This window comes from Limanda limanda, chromosome 2, assembly GCF_963576545.1.
Source record: "Limanda limanda chromosome 2, fLimLim1.1, whole genome shotgun sequence".
Lineage (NCBI taxonomy): Eukaryota > Metazoa > Chordata > Actinopteri > Pleuronectiformes > Pleuronectidae > Limanda > Limanda limanda.
In genome coordinates this window covers 27,147,209-27,173,469 of record NC_083637.1, presented here as the reverse complement: position 1 = coordinate 27,173,469, position 26,261 = coordinate 27,147,209, and the positions used below count along the sequence as shown (strand labels likewise).

At 41.2% G+C, this 26,261-nt stretch overlaps 3 protein-coding genes across 3 annotated transcripts; 2 read left to right on the top strand and 1 right to left on the bottom strand.

Annotated features, from left to right (window-relative positions):
• Positions 1–407: 407 nt before the first annotated feature.
• LOC133027863 (uncharacterized) lies at positions 408–9,770 on the bottom strand. The gene is made up of 5 exons (XM_061095008.1): positions 9,419–9,770; positions 5,779–5,948; positions 5,611–5,698; positions 3,414–5,452; positions 408–3,003 (listed from the first exon to the last, which is right to left on the bottom strand). The coding sequence occupies exons 1-5, from the start codon at positions 9,759–9,761 to the stop codon at positions 1,204–1,206; spliced, it is 4,440 nt and encodes a 1,479-aa protein (XP_060950991.1). The 5' UTR covers positions 9,762–9,770; the 3' UTR covers positions 408–1,203.
• Positions 9,771–10,104: 334 nt separating this feature from the next.
• si:ch73-109d9.2 (uncharacterized protein LOC565042 homolog) lies at positions 10,105–14,738 on the top strand. Its single transcript, XM_061088911.1, has 4 exons — positions 10,105–10,792; positions 12,104–12,234; positions 12,439–12,547; positions 13,280–14,738. Exons 1-4 carry the CDS (start codon positions 10,540–10,542, stop codon positions 14,422–14,424), a joined length of 1,638 nt encoding a protein of 545 aa, XP_060944894.1. The 5' UTR covers positions 10,105–10,539; the 3' UTR covers positions 14,425–14,738.
• A 1,269-nt stretch (positions 14,739–16,007) lies between these two features.
• On the top strand, positions 16,008–21,121 carry LOC133021892 (zinc finger protein 18-like). Its single transcript, XM_061088900.1, has 4 exons — positions 16,008–16,693; positions 16,777–16,919; positions 17,582–17,678; positions 19,509–21,121. Exons 1-4 carry the CDS (start codon positions 16,426–16,428, stop codon positions 20,687–20,689), a joined length of 1,689 nt encoding a protein of 562 aa, XP_060944883.1. The 5' UTR covers positions 16,008–16,425; the 3' UTR covers positions 20,690–21,121.
• Positions 21,122–26,261: the final 5,140 nt, after the last annotated feature.

Below are 26,261 nucleotides of genomic sequence, written 5' to 3'. Positions count from 1 at the left end.
TGAAGACACTCATGATCTTGTTTCAAATGGTAAATTAGTAGAAGCAATTCACCCTTATTAGCATTTTTTTTGTAACAACAGGAGTTAAAGTAGAATCAACAGATATTCAAAATCATTAGAACAATTCAAACTATTGACATTTTTACAGTTTAGCAACTACTTACAATGTGTTTTTTACCTAGTCTGGTTAAATAATTTACTATTCTTTCCGAAAAGTCCAATATTGTGTACATTCAAACTCTTGGTTTCTTTCGTAATTTTTTTTGAAAATAATAAATTAATAAATGCAAATAATAATAAAACATGTTTCATTATCAAGGGATCTGTAAATTGTTAAAGAATAATTTTGTTAAGTACCTCTTAGAAAAAACAATATGTTAAAACATTTTAAAGAAAGTGATGCAATGCTAGGCTTTTCTGCTTAAAAATTGCTGAAACAAATAAATTTCAAAATTATTGTAAAATTATACTTTTTGTACATCTTTTCTGAAAAGCAAAACAATATTTTCAACACTTTGAGTGACATAAAGAGACCAAGACATGTTAACATATCCACAGAAGATATTGTGAGGAATCAAAGTGAAATATATTCCAGTAAAAAAGTGCGAGGGCTCCAATATTTAGGACTATAAAGATCAAGTGTCCAAGAGAGCTCATGTACATTTTTACGGCCACTAGAGGTAGGATTAGCCTCAGCACTTTTCTATCACATTAACCAAAACAAGCCATCAAGTAACAGATAGTGTTTCAAACTCTGTTTTAAATAACCTCACAGTTCTTTTGATATCAGCTATCACAAAAAAGGGTTATGAGTTCAAATAAATCACAGAAAGACAAATGAGTGTTGTGTTTTCACAAATATTCCTGGAAATAAGTTTTTCATTTTACTTTAAAAGAGTACTTTGACATATTAGGAAAAAGGCTTTTGCTAAGTTAAATTAAATGAAATAAGTAAATGAAATATGGAGCTAGAACTGGGAGATGACCATGGTTAACTTGGCAGGAAGACATAAACACATCATGCTGAACAATTCCTAGAAGCATTTTTTAAAACACAATAATACACTATTTTCTGATAAACGACATGCGAAAACAGATGGCATCTCTCCAATTATATTCGTTTTGCAAATGATATTTGTCGAAGAAAAAACAAACAAAAATCTTTTCAACACCAGTTATAGTCACATCATGTTCTAAGTCTCTCTATCCTGTGATGTTATGCATATTTTTCACGTGCTTTTTCAGGTGCCCTGACTGTGTGAAGTGTTTGGGGCAGTGAGGGCAGGAATATGGTTTCTCTCCTGTGTGGATGAACTTGTGCCTTTTCAGGTTATTGGAATCTAAAAACGCTTTTCCACAGTACGAGCAACAGTGTCTCTTCTCGCCGTTATGCCACCTCAGATGTACATCTAGTTTTACTTTTCGAATGAATCTTTTTTCACAGAGGTTGCATTGGAATGGTTTCTCTCCAGTGTGTTTTCGTACGTGTTCTTCCACTTGTTGCTTTATGAAGAACCTTTCGTCGCAGATCTGGCAGACAAAGGCTTTAACTTTGTTGTGCACATTCTGAATGTGTGTGGTGAGGGTAAAACCGTAGGCGAAACCCTTCCCGCACACCTTGCAGATGTGACTCTTACCTTTGCTGTGCACCTTGCGATGCCTGACAAGACCCTTGGCGTCCGGGAAAGTTTTCTGACAAAGCGTGCAAGAGAAAGGTCTGCTTCCTCTATGAAGAGCGACATGGCTCTCAAGTGCAGCACTGGAGCTGAGGATGCGGCCACACTCCTCACACTGATTGTTACTGACAGGTGTTTCACTGGCTTTTTTGGTGGGTGGAGTCCACACAGCTCGGGCCTTATGTGTTCTCTCTGTTAACCGTCTTGTTTTAGCTGCATTCTGAAGTTTGGATTGATTTGAATTTTTTATTTTAGCTGATGTTGTTGCTTTTGCTGCTTTCGCAAAATTGTTTGCATTCAAACCGCTTAAATTCTTTTCAGGCTTTGTAACTTCCTGATTCAATCTGGCTTTCTTAGCAGGAGGGGTTTCTACACTCTTTGCAGGACTGACACCATCTTTAGCCAATTTAGGGCAACAAACACTTGATGAGCCAGATTTAGTCTTTGGTCGAGCAATATCTGTGGTTTTCCTCCAAAGAATTAAAGGACTGGATTCCCTTTTAAACTGTCTCGTGCTCGAACTGTGTTGGGTGACAGCAGACCATTGGCTTACAGCAATCACTTCGCTTGTAGACATTTTACGTTTTGCAACATTTTCACTTAAATTAGATTTCTGGGGAGAGGCAGCAGAGGATTTAGTCTTCTTAAGACTTGACTGTTGTCTGGTTGAAGGAGACCTTTTAGCACTCACAGAAGAGGATTTAGTCTGTTTAAGGGGAGCACCACCTTTACTTGAACTGATCCTCCTGGTGGTGGGTTTTGTATTTTTAAGGGTAACACTGCCTTCTGTCCGTTTAGAGTTAGCCCCATCTTTAGTTGAACTAGGCCTTACATGAGTAACAGAACTGCATTTAACATTTTTAGAACATACACTAACTTTACGTGAGCTAGACCTCCTACCGCGTTTAGGAGTGGTTTCACTATTAGGCTCTGACCTTCTGGTAGGTTCACTTACACTCCTCTTGGGTTTTGGGTCTCTACATAATCCAGTCCTTGGACTATTAGGAATGGAGTCATTAGCAGCCTTGTTTTGAGATGCAACGTCTTCAACGAAACCCGCTTCTTTAGGTTTCACTGGAATTTGTTCAGTGGTTGTGTTTGTATTATTTGGATCGTCATTCTGTAATCTATGTTTCTTAGGACGCACAGTAGTAATTTCCTTTTCTGTGCATGGATATGGCTTTGTTTCGCTTCTTCTAGTAGGCAAGTGAGTTTTCAGGTGACATCGGAGTCGGGCCATGACGGTGTTGTTCTCCAACCTTTTCCTGCCTTTGGTGCTTGTTTCTGCACTAGAAGCTCCTGCATCTGCAACATCGTTGACGGCGGCCTACAAAAAAAAAAGTTTCATTAGCCAATGAACAGAAAACTATTCAGCAACTCTTGATGCAAATTGTTTTCATCCTTTATCAAGGATTTATTGGAGGAAATGATAAATTCAATGGTTGTAGCTTGTAAAACTGGAAGATTTACACGGTTTCTCTTTGTCATTCATTATTGCAAACACAAGACTTCTGTGTACCACCACTTTGGGCTGTGGGAAGATGTATGGCATTTTAAGCTGTTTTTTAAACAAGTAAATGAAAAGGTAATAGTCACAATAATCCAAACTAAAAATCAATAGCTGCAACCCTTTTCTTCACGATGCCTAATTGAGGCTGCATGAATGTGTGGTTATGAATGCAAATATTATTTTTGACAGGAAAAATCATTTTACTCAAATTGTGATTGAGTGTTTACCTTTTGGGGGGCTTGGACCACAGGTAACACTCTCAGCTGTGCCAAGAATTGAGTTTGGCTCATTTGCAAATGAGGGTGAGATCTGTCCTTGGACGGGATAGGGATTAGCTGTATCAGGTTAGCTGATCCTTTCTCCGCTATTGGTGCGTCGTTAGAACGTGCACAGCCTTGCAGTGCATTGCTGGATATTTCCTTCTCCAAGTTAGAAATAGGCTCAACAGTTGAAGGTTTGCTGATTGCTTCTGTTGATATGTCAAAGACTGATGCTGACACCTTGCGTGGTGTAGGGGGCGGCACATACTCGCTGTGGTACATATCTTGATTGTTATTTTTCTCTTTTGAAAACTGAGAGGTATTTAAAGACAAAGAATCTGCAGTTTCTTTTAAACTGGGGCTAATGTTCGGGGATGTCACATGCATCTCTGATGGCCGTTCATGAAATCCATATGAGAGTAGTTTTGGGACCAACACAGATTCTTTCGTTGATACAGAAATTGGCAGCCTGAATAATCTGACCACTGCAGAGCGTTTTTGTTCCAGTGGAGATTGATGTGTCCCTGATGCCACAACTGACACCTGTCTTTTTGTTTGGGGTAGAAAGCCTGACTGCTTGTCTGTTGAGGTGACTGTCAAATGGAAAGGGGCAACAGGAACTGATTTTCTTGAGGCCTCAGATACTGTTTTCTCAGGGAGCGAGGAAAAGGAAGGTCTTTCTGTAGAAGATGAAAGTAAACTATTATTCTGTGCAGCAACAATTGTTGACACAAGAGTAGAAGGCTGGGTTGGGGACAGTGCAGGAAATTGATAAGGCATTAATAAGCTTTCTGGTCTGTGCACCACAATTATTTTGTTAGGATTGACAATACCCGGTTTAAGTGTTGTTAACCATCTTATCACCGGACGAGGAAATTGCTGTTGGGACTGCTCACTCTTTTGAGTATCAGAGGTTGATGAGGGCAGTTGCTTTGTGGCAATATTGGATGCTGTGACCAAAGGGTTTTGCATGACATTCTTAATGTGGGGCTTGGGTTTATTGGTTGAATGGGAATCTGTAACCTGAGGACTGGTGCTAAGTGTCTGTACTGTTGATTGTGTTGTGGACAGCAATGTTATGGCGGGACTGCCTGCAGCGTCACAAGTTTCCGAAGGGAGTGTCAGTGTCTGTGGCTCTGCTGAGACCTTGTCCATAGTTTGTAACAAATCCATGTGAGGAACATACTGGGTTTGGGGTGATTCCCTCATTCCTTTGAAAGAGGATAAGAAATTTTCCCCTGCTGACCGATTCATTGCTTCAACGAGTAACATTGCATCTTGAAGCGTTACAGAGGAGCAACGTTCTCTGAGCTGGACTGGTGATGCTTGTGGTGACTCTGCTGGCGGAGAATTTAATGTTTCAGTTGCAGATGAATTTTCGGTGGGTGGAGCTTCAGTTTCCATGGAAGATTGTTGAGATCCAGACGTTTTTTTCCTGTCAGAGGAACATCCTCTAGTCAAAGATTCCACTGTAAAAGGTAAAGAACCTAATTCACTGTTCTCCCCGTCTCCCACAGCAGACTCCATAGGTTTCTGCAGAGGTGATGGATTAATAATGTTCAGTTTATTTGGGGAAACTGGAGCTGCAGATTCATATGTCACTTGTTCCTTTGTACACTGCACATTTGCATATTGGTGCACAGTAGCCTCAGTCTGTTCACTTATTGCCATTTCATCCTCGCGGTGACATTGTTGTGGACCCACTGATAGTTGCTCCTTTTGAAGTTCAACCATGGGTTGTTGCTGAGCCGTCACAAATGTGTGTTCTTCAGACGTTACAAGTTGTCCCTCTGTCTTGTCCCCTATGTCACCTTTTATTGTGAAAACTAGGTGATGCTCTGGTTCAGATAGTTGGTTCTGGGCTCTTTCTAAATCATTATCCATTCCATGACAGCGTAGTTCCGAGGTGACTCTAGTCTCTTCATCATTTTTAAACATCTCTCCAGTTGAACAGACGTGGTCAATGAGAGGCCCTTCATTTTCATTTCCACAAGCAGTGGCCCGTTCTGAACCCAAGTACAGCGGTGATGAGGATACCATGGGGGATAAATAAAAAAGAAATAAGAAGTTAGATTTTAACCAAATTTTATCAAGTTCTGAAGGATGTATCAAATTCACAAGTTATTCAACTGTAATTGGGGGGAAAAGGGTAATTTTCTCTAACCTTCATTTGTGACTTTGCCGCAAAATACGTTGGGCTCATCGTCCTCCTGCTTTATGACAGGCAGCAAAGACGAATCATCATAAGATTCCTGTGGAGGAGTTAAACAAATGTCAGTGTCGAGATGGCATAAACAAAAGTAAAAATGCGTCTGCTAGGATACAATCTTACCTCCTCTTTGACAAGCATAAGTGTCATTTGGGAATCAGCATTCCCATAGTTGTGATCCTGTAAACTGTTCTCCATCTCCCACTGACTGCATCGTTGCTGTTCGCTTTGCAATGATGAATATTCCAATGATTGACACTGATCCACCAGCATGGTGCGTAAAGGAGCGAGGTCTGGAAACATAAACAAATAGGATTAGTGGTTTTTAAAAGAGATAAGAAACATCACACTCGATCTTTGTAAGACTGATGGTTGTAATAAAGATTGTTACAATTTGCATGTTAGAAATGCTTTCCTATAAAAAAAAAAACGTGTTTTGAGCAGTGATTTAAATATTGGTAGTGAGTTCCAGAGCCTCGGAGCCCTGACAGAGAAAGCCCGGTCACCTCGAGTAGTCAGCCTTGACCTAAAGACAGCCAATGATGTTAGGAAGTCAAGAGCTGCGATTATAGTAAGTCAAGAGCTGCGAAATGTATATTGGAGCCAAACCATGCTGAGCATTTAAAGTATTTAAAAGAAATCAATGCTGAATTTAACTGGTAACCAGTGAAGGGACGCAATAATTGGTGTTATATGAGCCTATGTTTTTGTTAAAATATGAGCAGAGGTGTTATGAACAAGCTGCAAACGAGTTACTACGGTTTGGCTGAGGCATGTATACAGGGTGTTGCTGTAATCAAGGCAGGAGAAAATTAAGACATGTATTAGCTCTTTTAAGTCAGGGGGGCCAATTTGATTTTAGAAATGTTTCTAGATGGATGTAACAAGATTTAATTAACATGTGTTTTGAAGTTCAGATGAGAATCAATGTGACACCTAGATTTTTAGATGTTGTTACAATATTGGCTGCCAGAGGATTGAGAAATGGGGTCTGCCTGCTAGCTGGTCGGGACTGCTCATGTAACATCTATTCCTTAACAATAGAAGGGCACTAGGACACTCACTTGACTTACGTTGCCTGGCTTGAAGGACAAGTATATTTAGGTGTCATCGGCATAGGAAGGATATACATTCCATTTAAATGGCTGATGACATTTTCTATTGGGAGAATGTGCGAAAACAGGATGGTACCAAGAATGGAACCTTGTGGAACTCCGCACATAGGTGGAGTCAAGATGGGGTGTTATTTCCAATGGAAATCTTTCTATCTGAGAGATGTGACTTGTACCATCTAAGGCAGGGCTGGGCATTGAACGGCCCCCGGGCAAGCCGTCCCGCTATCCAGGCGAACCGTGACGAGAAGGATCAAGTAGATTGCGGGGAATCTGGAACTTCAGCTGCAAATTTTGACTTTTTCTCCTTGGCTTTGGACGAGAGCTGTGATGTCCGTGACACAGCCCAGTTAAGGCTCCATTATGCTTCTACGTATCTGTGTCGGGGAGAGGGACGCATGGATACCACCGACTCTTTTTGATTTATGCTTTTCCGACGACCGTCCGTCTGAAAACAATTCACTGCCAAACAGTAGGTGGCGCAACGGAAGACAAGCTTGGAGAAGCCTACCTCACGAGTAATGAGAAGTCCACACTGTTTATTTACTTACTCCCCACTTCCCTCACACACAGTGTAGGCTACGATTGCAACTTAATAAAATAAAGTGACACCCAGCAGGTCAAAATGCTGATGTAATCGTTTCTTAGCGCAGCGGTTCCCCGGTCTTGTTTCCGAACTGTGTTGCTAATTCCACAGCTTGAAGCTACACGGAGCTAGCTAGCTTCCCCCCAGCTAGCTTCAACCCCAGCTTCCACACACTAACTACTACCCAGTGTTTGCTTCTAACCTGACGGTGTTTGAGAAACAGTGTCATGATAGAAGTGGAATTAAAGTCGTGACAGCGGGTTTTTGCACTGTTACCACCGCAGTTAGCATGGTTGCTAGCCCGCTAGCGTCATTATGAAAACTTGTTATAACTGTATGTGACCGTGCACACATGCCGTCATTGCTCTCTCCAGTCACCGTCAGCCGGACAACTTCGCTGGCTTAACACACACGTCACATTAATCGTAGAATCGTAGGTGTGTTTGGGTTTGTTGTGATACAGGGAAAGAAGCAGGAAGTTTGAGGTCCGGAAATGTGAAATCCGGAAATGACATCGTACGGAAATGACATCGTATGGAAATGATGTCGTTAGCGGACCAATCACAGCCAAGGCCTGTCCGTAGGCTATCCGAAATATCCACGGAGAGTTACAAAAATCAGAGGTGCACGAAAAGCTCTCTGAGGCGCTCGGAGAGGGCGTTCCACGGCAGAGAGGGCGGTCCTATCTGTCCGTATCCGTAGCACAAATCGGCCTTTATTCGTACTTGTGCGTGGGATAAAGGAGTTGAAGATTACGGAGTAGCTGGCAGCACTGCTGTCAATGAAAGGGACAACGACAGGGAGTGATCTATTCACGGAGTTAGATGCCTGCATGAACAAGCTGGGTCTGAAATGGGACAGACTGGCAGGTGTCATAACGTACGGCGGTCCAAGTCTGACCGGGAAAAATGTCGGACTTTTGAAACGACATGAATTGGGGGTTTTGAAATGGGCTTCTAATTCTGTGGAAGTGATTGGTCAAGATTCGGCTTTTTCAATAAAGGCTGAATGGTGACTTTCTTAAAATAAGAGACTTGTTCAGAGGAAAGGGAGCAATTAATAATTCAAGGAAAGGCTAGGGCCATTAGTACTGATTACTTCTTTGAGGAGTGATGTTGGTAGGATGCAGAGAGGACTTAGTAGGGTCAGGAACCTCAATTCTGTGACCATTCTCTGGCTAATATGTTTCGACGACTGCTTTGACTTCTTTACACCTTTTATAAAAAATGTAGCCCCCATGTCCCTCACAACAATGTCGGCATTTTTCGCTAGAGGGCCGAATCATAAATGGCAGCCGGCACCATCTTGTAAAAGTTACTTTTTTACAAGAGCACCTAGAATATAGTATGAATACACTTTTTGTAGTAAATTGACCATACAGATTGTTATTCTGACATATATCTGCCATTTAGACATCATCTTAACCCCGTAATCAAAGATGGCCACCACCTGGTAGAGCGAAAATGTAATTTTTGATACACAAATTAACTTTTTAACCAGAGCACCTAGAATAATGTATGAGGACACTTTTTGTGGTCAATTGACCATAAAGATTGTGATTCTGACATCATTTTGACATTAAGACAATCTGTTGACCCCAAAATCCAAGATGGCCACCGATGCTAGTTCTGATGTCATGGATTTTATGCTAAAAGAAAGATTAACACTTTTCACAGTCAGCTTGCTAAAGAAGCAGGGTTTATAAGTCAATTGATGGTTTTAAAAAGGTAGTAAAGAGGTATTTAATATATAGGTAGTGGACATGCACAGCCTGTTTCCAATTTACTGGAATCCAAATGGTCACATCCTGACATCATCAGTGTAGGGATCTAATCCTTCTGCTAGCCAAGATAGCACAATATGGTTCCCCTCCTGGTTTGGATACCACGCTTTAAACCTGAGCTCCACATAGACAAATAGACAGGAGGTGCTATAATTATAGAGCATATAACACAAATATACTCAGTTTTAAGCTTTACAACTTCACGTAGCATCAGCAGCAGTCAATATATGTTGGTCCAAACTGCCCTTTGTTAACGTTTCTCTGACCCCCGCCCTAACTCACCACACTGAACAGCTATGTCACGCTTCTCAGAGCATGGCTGCGGAGGAGCCTGGCTTCCTCTGCTGTGAACGGTCGACGGTCTTTCTTCCAACTGGCTGCATCTGGCCCTGAGGTTATCATTCTCCTTCTTGATTCTGGAGATCTCTGCCTTCAGCTCGTCGACCGTAGTTTCGAAAAGTGTGGATGTCTCCTTGATGGAACTCTTCAGCATGCTCTCCATGACGGAGGCGAAGCGGGTCTGGAAATCGCCGGTGGACATCGTGGGGTCTGATGTGTCGTGCCCCTGAGTTTCCTCAGACGATTTGCTTTGTGAAGCTCGGAGGGCCGGGGGTTGCTCCAACATGGCTCCTTCTCGTTGCTCTCCACTTTGTATGACGCACACATACAGGAAGCACATAGACTCCGAGGCGGGAGGGAGTCCGACGCTACATCCGGTTGGTACGCTTCGATCCTAATCCGTGTGTTCACCCATATAAAGTCTCTGTTTTTCACACATTTTCCCGTACTAAGAAAATACGATAAAATTCTAATTATTCTAGTTCATCTTAGCGCCCCACGTGTCGCCCTCAAGCAGAATACATAATTTATTAACAGGGACCCTCTTTGCTAACAGCTCAAGATTGTCCCACTTCCCGACCCGTACTTGTAAATCCCGGAAGTGCCGTTGTTTACGGAATCCAGAAGAAACGTGAAAGCTCATCAGTATGCGCCGATAGATCATAGCGAAACCATCCGGATTATTTGTGATAAAAGACAAACTCTGCAGCGGACACAGACTCTATTCGTGCCAAATATGGCAGGTTAATGTTTTCATGTAGTGCGTTTCAGGAGGTGTTCGAATCTAGACTAGCGCAGCAGGCTAGTTAGCTAACATGGGCATCTCCAACGACTCAGCCGTTTGGTAACATTCGCTAAAAACCACCATCGGGTAAATGCAGACAGTCGAGTATATGTGTACAAAGTGTTAAACACTGACAGGTTTGCGTTAAGTAACGTTAGTTTTAAGAGACGGTCCGTGGATGTGGTCAACACACGTCACTCATTCCAAATGAGCATTTAGCACGCTTCTAACCACTTTACTGGAAGTGATCGGCTGAGTGTGTCACACACTGTTCGTCACAATGGCTGAGACTATAGTGACGTTTCAGTCCCAGCTGTCCGGTGTGATGGAGACCGTGTTCAAGGCTGCCATGTACGAGATCACCCGGCTGGTGGAGGACAGCTTCCTGGATGAGGTGACCCGGAGCAGGGAGCAGGTGGAGTCCCTGAAGAGGAGACTCCGGTGGTCCGAGGGTCGTCGCAAGGAGAGAGAGGGGGACCGGAGAGGGAGGTGTGTGGACTGCGGGAGAGTCGAGGAGAGACCCAGAGCTACAGGTGAGCCTGTGTTTCTCATCCCTATTCAGCCACCTGACTGCTCATACATGACTCTAAAAGCTTCCCTATGAATTTACATCAGCAACATCATTTGAGTGGCAAACCTGGATGAAAGGTTTTTGAGTAGGAGCATTGGTATATCATTGGTGAGGGCTGCACAACACGAGATGAGATCATACATATTAGTCCAACAGGGGGGAAGATTTGCTTTGTTGCTGCAGCAAAGAGGAGTAAAAAATAAACACCAGTAATAGTAACAATAAGTAAACATACAATGTAAACACAAGGAAATACAAATCATCTTTAGGAATTATACCAATGCACTGGCTGAAAAGTTGCACCAATCAATATTTTCTCTATTAATTGATCAAATTGCTTTTTCATAACATGAGGTGTTGCTAAGAGTGAGAAGGCTGACAAAACAAATTCTGTTGTTTTACCCAGTTTGCGATCACACAGAGAGAGAGAGGGAAAGAATCTGTAAACCATTTCTCTTCCATCTCAAAAAAATATTGAATTTTATAGGATAAATCTACTTAAAGGTTAAAGTATTAAACTATGTGTGGTTATCCCGCTCTGACTCTAACAATCCACACCAGCTCCAATGGATCCTCTAAGAATGCTGATGTTATGTCTAAAAAAAAATTGATTGGCCAGTGGGCTGTTCTTTCCTTTTATACAGGTTGATCTCTTCTCTCCAACTTAACCTGCCCAGGAGCACAAATTCGGCTTTGTAGTACAGGGCCCAGTTCATATATAACACCAACAGTGGGTCACAATAACCCAGTGATGCCTGAACCCAGTTAAAGTAGTAATGCATACTATATTGATTGAACACTGGTTTAAAGTTTAACCCAATCATTTTTAGAGTGTTGGAAAAAAAAGTTACTTCCGTGTAAAGTTTCACCCCACCCGCATCAACTGTAGTAAAGGTAAGGGTGAGTCATGTATTATCACACCACGCAAATGCATTACTTGGCTACAAGCTGCCTCTCTACAGCTTGAAAATGAAAAATAAAAATGTATTGCACACAATCACGGTTCTTCCTGCTAGCCCCAAGCGACCAGAAACTAAATCAGCGTTTTTTTTAAATGTCTTCAATCTCCCCCATTTGGCCATGAAATACAAGTGAAAGCATTGGGCAACTTACCAGACAGTACACCAGTTGTGCAAGCTTGCTGGAAAATTTTCTTTGAATGTTTTTGATATTTTGGGGGAATCAAGAAGAGGAATGCCTCATCTGCACTTTTAAATATCCTCCAGATCATTCATATTGTCTAATGTAAAAACATCTAATTTTTCTGTTACAGAGAAAGGTTTGAAACAAGAGAGTATGCTGCAAGAAGGGATAAATTGCTCCCAGGGCACTGATGTAGCCACACATGACCATGAAGTGGAAGACACAAAACCAGGGAGCCACTGCGCTATGAGGGCAACACAGGTAGAGGGCAATCTATTACACTAAATGAGCTTCACTACTTTAGGTTATAGTGTACTATATTTAGTAAAGTGGAGGTTAATTTCTTCTTTTAAAGCTATGCTACAAAATGTAATCCTATCGATTAAATGCCAAGCTTAGAGTTTCTCTTGAGGAGTGCAGAGTTAAACTTTGTGCATTAATCCTGTCATTCTGCTTATCTTCCAGTCTCCAGGTGTACAAGGTGAAAAGTTGGAAAGAATGCTCAAGGAGGAAGCCCTTCACATGCCATCAGAAACCAACGAGTCCCAAGAGAGATGGGGAGTCAATCTGGATGGTCAGTGTGCAGATACTGAAAGCAAATTTCTTTTTTTAAAGGAATCTGTAATAGTATCAAATTGAGTCACGTGTAGGTGTTGTGGCTCACACACTCTTCTCGGTACAGAAATACAGCGTTGTGCAGGAAAAACAAGGACAAATGAGAGACATATAGCCAATAATATTAAAAACTAAATTAAGTCTTTCATTTTATCCTTTCAGAAAAATACTACAATAATACAAACATGCATTAAACACACACTAAATCTTCACAGGATCTTTCATTGCAGAAGAATCACTGAATTGTAAAAACCTAAATGCTTTCACTTTATGTTAGGTTAAAGTAACTACACATATTCATATATACAATGCATGGAAATTAAATAGAAAACAAAATTCTTGTTTTCAGAGGGAAATGCCTGTAAAGATAATTTCCAAACTATTTTAGCAACTTAGGATATTTTACTCACTTCATAGAAAAGTTACAAATTTGGAAAATGGGAATTATAACATTCAAAATAAAAGTCTCCTCTAATCTACACAGGGTTGAATCATTTACATCAAAATAGTTTTACCTAAAATTCCCCGTTCATAATAACATACACACTAGAGAAATACTGAGATATATCATTATTACAGCTACTGGTGTATTAGAAAAATATAAATTATATCATTCACATTTTCAATGCTGGATTTATCATGTTTGTTCCTGTACACCTATAATGCTTATTTTCCTCCTTTCATTGGACAGAAACAGATACATCAGGTTTGCCAGGGCCCAGTAAACGCTTCAGTGACCAGAAGATCCCAAAGTGTCATGTGACCTGGGAGGCTGGCTTTGACCAGAGGCCAGACTCTGGCCAACATGGACACTCGGGCGACCCGTCCGAACCACTTTTCCCAAACAGGTATGACATGGAAGACTTGGCTGGCTTTGACAAGACGGGCTATGGCGATGACAGCATGATTGAAATGGGCAACTTAGATGGGTTACAAGTATCACCATCCCATCTAGGTAAGGATCTGAATTACATGGGGCACTATGAGGGGAATGTGGAAGCACCTGAGGACAATGAGCATCAAGCGTACCAAACAGGAGTACCACGGAGCAAAAGGGTCAGTTCACCTGCAGGCTCACCCTCAAGGACTAACATTAATGTAAGTGGAGGATTCAGCTGTTTATTAATTAATGAGGAAGGATATCTACAGGACCCGGGTGTCTTGTACCCTGACCGTGTGTCAGGGGATTCAGGTGGCAGATTCCGACCTGACCCCACTTTAGACAGCACAGAGGATATGTATGGGGCCTCAGATTCATACAGTGACACCTTAAACCTGGGAGAGAGGCTGCAGCATCAGGCAGCAGGGCGAGGAGGGAGGAGACACGTTTGTAACCTGTGCTCCATGTCATTCCCTGATTCTGCCTCTCTCAAAGCTCACAAGCAGACACATAGAGGCACAGGACAAGGGCCGCCATACTCCTGCACCCAGTGCGGAAAGACTTTCACTCAAGCGTGTAACCTCAAAGTCCACCAGAGGATTCATGCTGGTCAGGGGCTCCACCTCTGCAGCCATTGTGGAAAAGGTTTCCCTTCTTTCTCTGAACTAAAGACACATAAATGTGGCCAAACAGGCGACAAACCATACTGCTGCACTGTGTGTGGGAACAAGTTCAGTCGACTCTGGAATCTGAAGCTGCACCGGAGAATTCACACACAGGAAAAACCTCACCGGTGCACCATGTGTGATAAGAGCTTCACACGGGCGGATATATTGAAGGTTCACCATCGCACCCACACGGGGGAAAGACCATACAGCTGCGCTGTGTGCGGCCTCAGCTTCAAACGCCTCGACCATCTGAAATCACATCAGCGCAAACACATGTCAGACTTATGAAACGATGGGCATTTTGGGGAAAGAGCATCAGATAATTTAAGTCATGGTTGTTTTTCATGAACATAGCAAAAACTCAGTCGTATTTTCTGTTGGGATAACTATGTTCTTCTTTTATCCAAAAATGGCTGAGAAAAATGTAAACTAAATTAACATCCAATACCTGTTTGTTTTTGCTGCATATTTTGTTAAAGAAAAAAATACACAAGACTGAGGAACATCCTCCTTGTGACTACTTTACAGACTGTATAGGAAATTAAAAATTATATTTCTATATATCTCCCTCATTCTTTTATCATTGGTTTCGTTTTCTGTGTCTGTAAATGTTTTCTGTAAATAAAATCAATGAGGCCAAATACATAATCTCATTTCTATCACACCGTTGTTCCAACTGTTTTGTTTTTTAAATCAAGGTTTTTATCTGAGAGTTGTGATCATTAAACCATAGTCTTGATCAGGAAGAACCTCTTATTTTGGCTCGGTAGAATTGAATCTAAATGTCAATAAAATACATAAATAACATATACTGAGGAATAAATATTAAATTATAATTATATATGCTTTATGTTTTTTTATTTTAAAATATTGAAATAAGTTCTACAAAGTGACGCTCCTGTGACAGAAGGACAAGCAGTGGTTCTCGTAGATCACTTATAACAAGCTAAAATAGTAAGTCAAGTGCAGAAACTAGTGGTACATATTTAAATCCATTAAGCTTGAATATTTTTGCAGAATTCATACATATTATGCATATTGTCATTTTGATCAACAAATCAAATAACTCTGTCTGTGTAGTGTTTGAATGCACCCCCATCATCCATTTTTACCTTCTCAGGAATGACCTGGCCTCATCAACAGGATTACTATGGAAACTTCTCTCCCCAAAAACCACAATGTCAAAGTGTAATTAATCAACTTATACATCTGATTCATTGCCCCGAAAAAATGAACTGTTCCAGCTCTATGAAACGTATAGTTTTTGCCCTGTAAATGGAACAGTTATCCTTAAATGTCAGTTTCTTATGATGAAAGTAAAAACTAATTTATAATGGGATTAATTGTGCTTAATGATATGTGATTTATTGAGCTTTAAATACAAAAAGAACCCTTCACTTTGCCTCCAGGTAAAATAGAAATAATTACATAAAAATAGTGAAAACCTTTTTTCACTTAGTATACATTAGCTATGATCTCTTGTCATGGCATATATTTATACCGGTAATCTAAAAGCATCTGATCCATTTCCCTGAGGGGGATAATAAAGTATGAATTTAACATTTCTATATACTATATTAGGGAGACTAAAAGTAAAGTCCTTAGCCAATATCCCCTGATTTTACCCGCAGGTCATTTCTGAAAACAGCTCATGTGAATCCATACAGTCTGTGTGTTAATCATAGGCACAGGTTTAAAATAATGCAACACTCGTTTTGTCCCCTTTAGCAGATGCCATTGGAACACGCACACATTTTTTTCTACGTGGAGCAACTGGGAGCAACCTATGGGTTTCTCTTTAAAACGCGTTGTCTCATTCAGACATGTCATGGAAGGCCACCGTACTACGTCATGTACGACATCACGAGCAAAAACAATGAGCACCGAGCACCAGCGTTTCTTTAAACAAATCGAGCTAGCTCTCACAGCCGGTAGCTGTGGAAACGACTCACGCGTCCCGACGTAGTTAAACACGTTCGTTTACACTATGGTTTGTGTCATTCGTAGTTGTGCTCGTTTTGTTCACCGTTTGATGCCGCGCACGGTGGTTAGCATACGAATGCTACATCTGAGCTAAGGAGTGACATTAGCTTGCTAGCTGTCATGAAGGCAGTCAACAACAACAACAACAACAACATCATGTATTGCTGAACAGAGGCAGCTCTGCGACAATGGCGAGAAAAACCTAAACAACATGTGGTAGAATCTCCCAACAAGACAACTCTGTCTGCCTCGTTTATTTACCAACTCAGACACGTCGTGCAACAGGGAGCAGGCAGCGAGTCCGTCATGTCGGACCTGGACTCTCTCATGGTCACCTTTCAGACGCAGCTCTCGGATGTGATGGAGTCTGTGGTGAAGACGGCCATGTACGAGGTGACCAGGCTGGTGGAGGACGGCTTTCTGAAGGAGGTGGAGACCCTGCGGATGCAGCTGCAGTGGACCGAGAAGAAGTTAAGTGACAGAGAGGGAGAGAAGACAGGGAGGTGTGTGGACTGCGCCAAGAAGGACGTGGAGCTGTCAGAAGATCGGTGCGACCACCAGCAGCAACAGGATGGTAAGAGCAGAAACACACGAGTGCAGATGTATCTCAATGGATGTCTGATGTGTTTGTAACACCTCAGGGGTTCTTTTCTCCAGATGTGCTGAGGGGCTTTGCTGTGAAGAGAGAGGGGAGTCCTGTGGAAAGATGGACACAAAGCCACAGACAAGAAGTTGCATCAGAGTTGCCACTGAAGGCAGACAACGCTTCAGCTGCCCCCAGCCCAGAGAGGGAATCTCAGGTGGGCTGCTTCATGTAACTATGACACCTGGTGTTAACATGTGGTTTTTGTGATCTGATCACAAGCGAACAGCTCTGCTACAGGTGTGAACGCACGTTGGGAGGTGGTCGGGTTCACGTGTCCGTACTGTTAGCTGTGTGAAAGTCAATGCATCCAGGGCCATGTACGTTCACATCTGGTATTAAGAGGCATCCTGAATGTGTCTCCTGTGACCACTTGTGATCTAGCTTCCCCTCCTCCGCGTGCAAATAATATTGTGCGTCATTTTTGTTCATGAAGACCAAATCATTTAGTTTTGACCTAGTCTGAGTTTACAGATGCATCCAATGCAACAGTGTCTGTGTGTCTGAACAAGCGAGCTAGAGAGTGGGAGGTAGAGAGAGGAATGCCAGTCTGAATGAATCTTTTGCTGCTGTGGAGAAAGTTTTACCAATTTAATAAAAGTTATTGTCATGACCTGGTGCTCAAAATTGATACTTTGGCGGTGAGCACAAACAAATTAACATATGGTCACTGAGATGCATCAACATGATGAACCCTAACTGTAGCGTGTCAGAGACGTCAGATGAGTGGGCGGTCCTTCATGTGTGGTCCAGGAATTACTTGTGTTCACACAGTATGTCCTTATCCTCCTGTGCTCTTTTATTCTGGTTACTGTTCAGGCAGCAGAAGAAGAGGAAGTGGTGCCAGCTGTGGATGTGAAGGAAGAAGAAGGTATCTCATCTGTGCATTCGGGAGGGTGGAGCGATACTCTTGATGGTGAGTGTTGTATCATTTAGGTCCACTATGTTGCACATAAGAAGTTATTTTTTGACCTTTGATTTGGGATTTGATCAAGTGGAGCCAAACAACCAACTACAACTCCACTATATCAGTGTTTGATTCAGCTGTTACTACACCAACCACAAAAATACAGTGACATTTTGAGGGTCCTGAGGAGGCAGCACATATATTAAACTGCTTTGTTCAGTTGCTGAGCTGTATTTTTTGTTACTCATCAGTCAATACATGCGTATACCTGCAGCAGGCTAATGTTTGGTAGATTTATCATTCTAGCTCTATGACACTTGTATTTTCTGGCCCTATATATGGAACAGTTACAATATATCGTAAGGATTATTTGTGCAGTTACAGAGTGGGGCTGCAACTTTACAAATGTGGACTCGCATATTAGCAGCAGAGGAGGAGGTGCCACAGACGAGCAAGTTTTCAACCATGTCTGACAGCATTCGCATGGGGGTATTTTAATATATTTGAATGAATACATGTTATGCAAAATTTTATTTTTAGATTTTTGATCTCTAGTACCTCCCTAACCATCTATCTATATATATATATATATATATATATATATATATATAGATAGATGTATATATATATATATATCTGTATCTATCTTGTACTGTTTAAATGTGGAGAAGGGTACTACTGGTAAAACTAGCAAAAAATCATTCAAAATGAGATTAATGTAGTTTAATAACGATCATAATATTGTTTAATGAGCTTTAAATACAAGAGAACCTTTGACTTGCCTCATGGTAACATGGAAATAATTACCCACAAATAATTTCAACAAAAAAAAACCTTTAAATAAAAATTTAATTATGTTGCACTTTAAAACATAGAAGTGCTTCACATATAGGTTCAAATAAGCCTAAATACAGGAATACATACAAAAAAGTATAACTACACACAGTCAAGCATTCTCCAATACACATAGGCATCAATTAAGCATTTAACCAAAATAACCAATAACTTAAGGCAGTGGTTCTCAAAGTGGGGGGCGAGCCCCCCTGAACACTCTCCGGGGCGGGCGATGTCACAGACGGATAGGGGCCCTAAAATACCCCTAACTACCCCTAACCAGCTTTGGGGGGGCCCAGCTTGCAAAAGTTTGAGAACCCCTGACTTAAGGTAAACGTAGAGTGATAACAAAAAAGGCTGATCCATAGAAATTAGTTTTCTGGAGCTTTATAAAGCAGACAACACATTCAACAGATCTGATAGAAGGAGGAAGCCTGTTCCATAGTTTAGGTGGAACAGGCTCACAGTCACCTCTGGATTTTAAATAGGAAAAGGGCATCGATAACAACAGGCCTTGAGCAGTGAATGAGAGTCTGTGCACTTGAATAAGGGCTCTGCATCTTGGCTTCATCAACCCCATTTTCTCAGTAATTTCTACAAAAAGGAACTGATTTTTGAGCAAATTTTAATTTCTTTCTTGTATAAAATTCCCCTTCGATCCGTCCCAGTGGGAACATTTTCACTTTTCTCTGTAGCTTGTTGATTTCAGAATACATCTGCTGCTGTGGGTCGTGGATAGAAAGGTTAATATCTTCACATGCAGGCAGTTTCTCAAATTTATGTTGCACCAACGCACCTAGCTTCTGTAATAAACAGAATTAGATCATCAATTATTTTACATAATTAGGCTTATTTAGTCCAAAACAATTTCGGTGGATGGAATTTCATGTAGTCACATATTTATTATGCTGACCTCACATGCCGTGACAACTACAGACTTACTTTTTTGGTAAGCTTCTACCGTTGAAGTCATTAATATAACCCCCACTTCTTTTCATTATCCAGGCAAAGCAGGACTGGAATCACAAAGCATATCTGAGAGGACTGAGGCACAACCAAAACAGACTCCAGTGAACAGTGAGGAGCTGTTGAGGGATATCATGAGGCAAGGCTCACAGATATCTGCAGCATTTTGTTTTCCTGAAGAACTAGAAGAAACGCACATGGCTACAGATCCATCACACATCCCAGCTTTGGAAATGGACACTAGTTGGACTGGGCTTCTGCTGAATCACAGACTTGGGGCTGAGAATGATCATGATTCAGCCAAAACGAGAGCTTCTCTAAAGCGTGCAGAACACGAGCTGTCTGAATCTGTAACAGCAGACTTTCACGCTCAGGCTACCCAGACTAAACCGTCAGGATCCTCTGAAGCTAGTCTACAAAACAGCAAAACATTGGGTGTGAAGATAAAGCAGGAAATAACTATTGATTCTGACGGCTGTGAGGAAAGTGAGCCTCCGGTAAAGAAAGAAATTCCAAAGTCTGGAATGAAGTCTTTCTCATTCTCTTTGAAACAGCACAGACTGAGTTCAGAAGCACACAAACGGAACCACATTTACCATAAAGCAACTGTGCAGGAGGTTGTGAAGCTGCATTCCAAAGGCGGTACAGGTCTCAAATTGCAAGCCGCTATACAGCACCTCCACAGACCCTTGAAAAGAAACCCTCACACGCTCTCGAACAGCAGCACAGCAGCTTTGTCTATAGCTCATTCTCAGGTTGTGAACTCAAATCCCCTCAACAGAATTCCTTCCACATCTAAAGCCGCCCCACCTCCTCCTCTCTCGGCCCAGCGGGATCACCTGGTAGACAAACAGGCAGCGCCACTCAGCCGAACCGATGCCCAGTGGGTCAGCGTCAGATCCCAGTCTGCCATCGCACATCACACCAGCCCCGTAGCGCACACAGACTCTCACACTGGCCCCAGGAACATCCTGCGCTGCGGCCTGTGCGGAAAGTGCTTTCCACACCCCAGCAACCTGAAGGCTCATCTGCAGACTCACACAGGTGAGCGGCCTTTTTGCTGCTCGCTCTGCGGTCGCAGCTTCACCAAGCTGAGCAACCTCAAAGCCCACCGCCGGGTCCACACTGGGGAGAGGCCGTACTGCTGCGTGGCTTGTGGCAAACGCTTCACCCAGAAATGTAACCTGAAACGGCACCAGAGGATCCACTTGGATGTATGAGGGGGGACAGATAGTGACAAAAAAACACAATTGCTGTGTGTTTCTTTAAGATGCTACAGTGTTTCTTTTGCAGTGGTGCTATGATGCATTGCGAAAATCCTTTATGTGTACTTGTCCCTTGGAGTGATCGTCCCAAGTTCTTCTTTGAAATCCAGAAAGACTTATGTAGTAACTTCTTGAGATGTGTTAATGTTATTTAAATGACTTAAAGGCAGTGTGCTGTGAAATGTATTGTGCACTTAAATAGGTCAATTGTCATTTTTGGTCAATAAAATACTATTTATTCTGTGAACATGAATCTTTCATGATATCAATGTACGATGCCTGTGAGCGAGTGACAAAAACACCAATTAACTATGGACAATCCCTGTTTATTTAACTTATAAAAGTGAAATGTTGCACTCAAAAAAGCTTGATGATAAAATCCTTTATGGCTGAAATAAAGGATGAGAGGTGAGCACCCACTTTCTGAGACCTGTTAATGTCGCTCATGATGAATAAACAATCGCCTCAGCAAAGTAGAATATGATTTCATCCGTTTGTCTGTTAGTCAGTAGGATTACACACAACCACTGGATGGATTACCAAGATACATGGTGGAAGGACAATATATCAGTCAGGAAAGAATCCATTAAACTTTGGGGCAGATTCGGATCATGAATTTTCACTTTCTTTACAATTTAACAGCGGCATTTTTCTACATTCTCAGATAATAATTCCCAGATCTTGATTCTAGGATTTCGCTCCACTGAAATCCAGATCTAATGAATTTATGTGTGCCTTTATAATGGGACTGTTTGACCATGTCGGGGTATGTACTCGGATGAGTTTCATTCTAGTTCAGAATAGTGTAAATTGAGTCTAATTCAATTTTATTTTGATTATATTCTTATTCTGTACATTTGTTTTTATTTTTGCAACCTGAAAATTTCAATTTACTTATTTGTATATTTATAAATTATACATACATACAATTTGTATACAATAGTAGCTATTGTAGTCCTTCAGGATAGAAAACAAATATAAAACAAAAAATGCAGATTACGTTTTTAAGTATGAACAATGGAGGAAGCAAATTAACATTAAAATGATCAAATAAACAAACTACGGATTATTCCTGCCCTGTGCACGTAAAACTATTCTTGAGAACTCTCACACTTAACTGAGTAATCGCAATCGAGGGTCAGTGAGTATGATTTGTTTGTGTTTTGTACAAAAACTGTGAAACCGTCACCTTCTGATCAACTGAAAAACATTTTGAATCATGAGTCAAGACGGATTTATCACTGCTTATTATTATCAAAAATACTTAATTTTTAGCAAAGAAAATAACAACAGCTGTCAAGTTTATTATTATGTTGTAGTATCTCGAATGACCACTTGGTGTCACCCTTTCACCACACTGCAAATGTCAGGGCCTGCGCTAGATGATTTCTAAGCAGTGAATGTATCAGTGAACAGAAGAGTAATCATGAAGAAAACCACTCTGTTAGAGTAACCGTAATTCAGTAGACACTGTTTAAGGGCGTACATGTGTGTCTGAGCCTGTGTGTGTTATATATCTCATGTTCAGCTAAGCTCCATGTGTTTGAGTCAGAGTAGGACGGCGCAGGTGGAACAACTGATAACATTTTAATCTTATTTTCAAGGTGAGAAAAAGAATTTCCTCTCTCTCTCTATCACACACACACACGAACAGAATGTGGATTAAAGCAGTGCTCCTGTTCTAGATCATATCTTTTCTTCTTCATGTTTGAACCCAATAACAAGAAGTTGAAGAGCGATGGAGAAATACCTACTTAGCCGAATCTGCAGTGAGCAATACAGATAGTGGAGGCTGCCGTGTGAGGGGAATTGTAAAAGAAGCAGTCTCTTGGTTCTCAGTCCGAAGGGATGGAGTGCACAGATATGCTGTATACACATGAACACATCCCTGTATGTTGGCCAAGTGTTTCTAACCTGTGAGCTACAACATGAGCTGTAATCTATAATACATTAAGCTCATGTGAATCCTCAGCGTATCCTCTAATTGGACCACTGTGATGTAAGCATTTCTTTTGATGATGTTTAATTACTTTTAAAGAAACTACCCACGAGCGCTTTTATTTCCTGTTCCCTCTTTGTGTCCTTAGCTTTCACATTTGGACACATTTTCTGTTCTCTGTACATACACTCTCTCCTGCCCTTCAGAGAGCAGCCAGTCGCCCCGAGGCGGCAGGATTGTGATGAACAAGAGTCGGTGTTTCTATGTGAAGGGTGGGTCTGTTTGGCTCTCCTTTTGGCCATATCTAAAAGCTGTGCGCTGAGCTGCTGTTAAATTGGATTTGGTTAGAAAAAAAAAGAAAGGCCACACACTGGAAAAGGTTACACACAGAAAGAGAGTTAATGGATCTGGGCAGCCATGGAGCACGTAGAGATATTGTTACAAGCTTGAACAAATTGGCAACTCCTATTGAAGTATCCCTGAGCAAGAAAGTGAACCCCAGCCTGCTTCCTCTGTGTCATGCTGCACGTTACATCAACTAAGGGGCTGTAAGAAAAACGATTGGCATAGGTAAGGGTGCAGAATATAATTGTTTTCACTGATTTTATCACTTATTTAAAAGCTGCAATAACCTCCCCCATATATAAAGTTGGATATATATTTCTATAAGGAAAACATGAGAAAATGTAGGATAGAAATAGTTTTTTTACCAAGTTCCCCAAACAACAACAAAGCAGCACATGTTTTAATGTTGTAGCGTATTATTATTATATTTATGATTTTGATTATTATTATGACTGTAATCAGGGCCTGGAGGCAGCATATAGAGCCCAACACTCAGGGGCCTAGTATTGTTTTTATTGTTGTATTTAAGTGACTTAAGTTGTCTACCTTAATTTTTGTCCTCTTTTTTTCTAAACTGCACATTTCTACATCTGCACTTGCACTTGACTGGTGACAGAAATACAATGAGGCAGCAGGTGAAGATCTTGAGTGATGGCTCCTTCTTCCACCAGTTCTACAAGAGATGTTAATACCAGGATTGAAAAAAAAAGGAAGCAGCTAACAAGTGTGTAAATGAGACTTCGGAGATGTCGGGGACTTAAAACGTCATCATGCCCGACATAAGAGTCTTAAGTCGGACTTTACTGCCTCATTGTGTTTACACTTACTGTCTCTGTTCACATGAAAGACTATTTAAAGAAAGTATGCTCATCATATCCAATTGACTCAAAGGTGGTTTCAGCAGACATCTATAAGCAAATACAAAAATCCCATTGCCTTTTGTCCAGGGAACTGGGATGCTAACTTGCACGTTGGTCTACAAAACCTTGCCAACCCTGCAGCACTCTATTATTTGTCATTTATTGGAAGGAGTTGAGGGAAATTATTTTCCAGCTGCTAAATAAACGGCCGTCAATGAGTGGAGGCAACAGCTCTGTGCTGAAGGCCTTGTGTTCTGCAGTAGTTTTACCCCAGCGTACTGTGCGTATATATTTCAGATGGAACTATTTGATCTAATTTTATTATTGTATAGTCTCTAAATGAGAAAAATATGTTAATTATCAAGTGGAAACCCACCATGACGTAACTCATTGGATTGCTGACTGCTGTTTTCAAGGAGTGGAATCTGGTATTTTGCTCATCACCATGTTAGTTTTTGGAAACCAGAGATGTGTTTGGAGGAGCAGGGAGGTGGAGCCTGAATTAGGCCCCTTTTCAACTCGTCCAAAAAAACAACGAACAGCCACAAGCCTTTTGTCTGCAAAGGGAATGGATACAATCAGCTTTCTCTCCCGGGTCAAATGACTCGACGGTAGACACAGGTTTTAATCGGCTCCGGTCAGAAGTGATGGAAACGTTACAACTGGCGAACGCATTATTTTGGCATTACAGCCAGGTGAGAGGGCGCCTCAGTTTCCGTTGCTTTCGTGACGTCAAACCTAAGGTGCAGGAAAAAAATACTAAAGACAAACCTGTACCGGCAACTTGACAGGAGACAATTGAAGACGGCTTGAATCTAGCAAGGGAGACCACAAAGTCTGTATGAAGGTGATTAGTGATGTTATGGGTTTATGAGAAGTTGGATCATTTTCTATAGATTCATATAGCGTCAATCAATTAATCTATTTTAATTTATTTGAATAGGTGCAACATTTTCTGACCTCAACGAGGAAAAACTAACCCAAAAGCCTTATTAACAGGGAAACAACTGTAGAAACCTCAGAGAGGGTTGTAAGTGAGGGATCCCTCTCCCAGGATGGACAGAAGTGCAACAGATGCGGCGTGTAACAGAGCACATCAACACGATTTCGCCGCTGCAGCGATCCTGAGTCTGCAAACGATAAAGCACATGCACTCTGCAGGGACGAAGTCAAGTTAGTAACATGGATTGATGAGACATAAATGTGATGAAAAAGAGAAGCTTCATGTCCCCCAATAATCTAGGCTTAAAGCAGCATAACTAAGAGCTGGTCCAACCTGAGCCAGCTCTTACTATAAGCTTTATCAAAAAGGACATTTTTAGGGCTACTCTTAAAAATAGAGTATAGATAGAGTATGGCCTCCCGAACTGAAGCTGACTTCTTTATTCATTTGAGAGAATCCAGGTTTCAGCATTGGCTTTACTTTCCAGACCCAGGGTCACTGTACATTTTTATACATTCTATGCATCACACACAAACCTCTTGCGTATTCCTTCATCCATAAATGATTGTTTTTGCTTTGCCTTTACTGTTTTTTAATATGTTTTTTTAATATCTTCAACATGTTTAGCTCAGTTATTTTTTTTGTTGTTGCCGCCTTTCATTACAGCGAGCGTTAACGTCTCCCTGAGCAGGGAGAGATAGAAGAAAAGTAGAAAACATGTTGACGAGAAGAAATTAAACTGAGAAGAATAAAGAAGAAGAAGAAGAAGAAGAAAAAGAAGAAGAAGAAGAAGAAGAAGAAGAAGAAGAAGAAGAATAAGAAGAAGAAAGAGAAGAAGAAGAAGAAGAAGAAGAAGAAGAAGAAGAAGAAGAAGAAGAAGAAGAAGAAGAAGAAAAAGAAGAAGAAGAAGAAGAAGAAGAAGAAGAAGAAGAAGATACCGCTGTTTTGACCAAGAAGACACAGTTACACCTTTTTCAGTTTTATCTTTTCAGAACCCCTGATATTGTCACGTTATTGTCACTCTTTCCTCCTGTTTTTTTTTCAAATTTACGAGGCAATCTGTGTTATTGGCAGAGCCAGGCTAGACTTGGAAAATAATGGCTCCACCTGCTTGAATTGATTGCTATTCTTTAAAAGAAACTTCTTGTATTCTCCTCTGTGTCAAATAATTCCATTATTAAATTCAGTGCTTAACAGGCTATGGAGTGCATCGTGGATGATTTATGCCAAGTGTTGCAAGGGTAGTGTGCCTTATTCATAACACCTTCATATTTCATAAAAGCAGCTCAGGCAGTAGAAATTGAACTTTGATGTGTTCTCCATTCTAACTCATATTCCCATTTTTTTGTATAAGTCCACTAAATCCATTAAGATGGTGACTTAAGTCCTGGAGCTTCACCTTCTTCTTATTGTGTATCAAAGAATAAGCACAGCTATGAA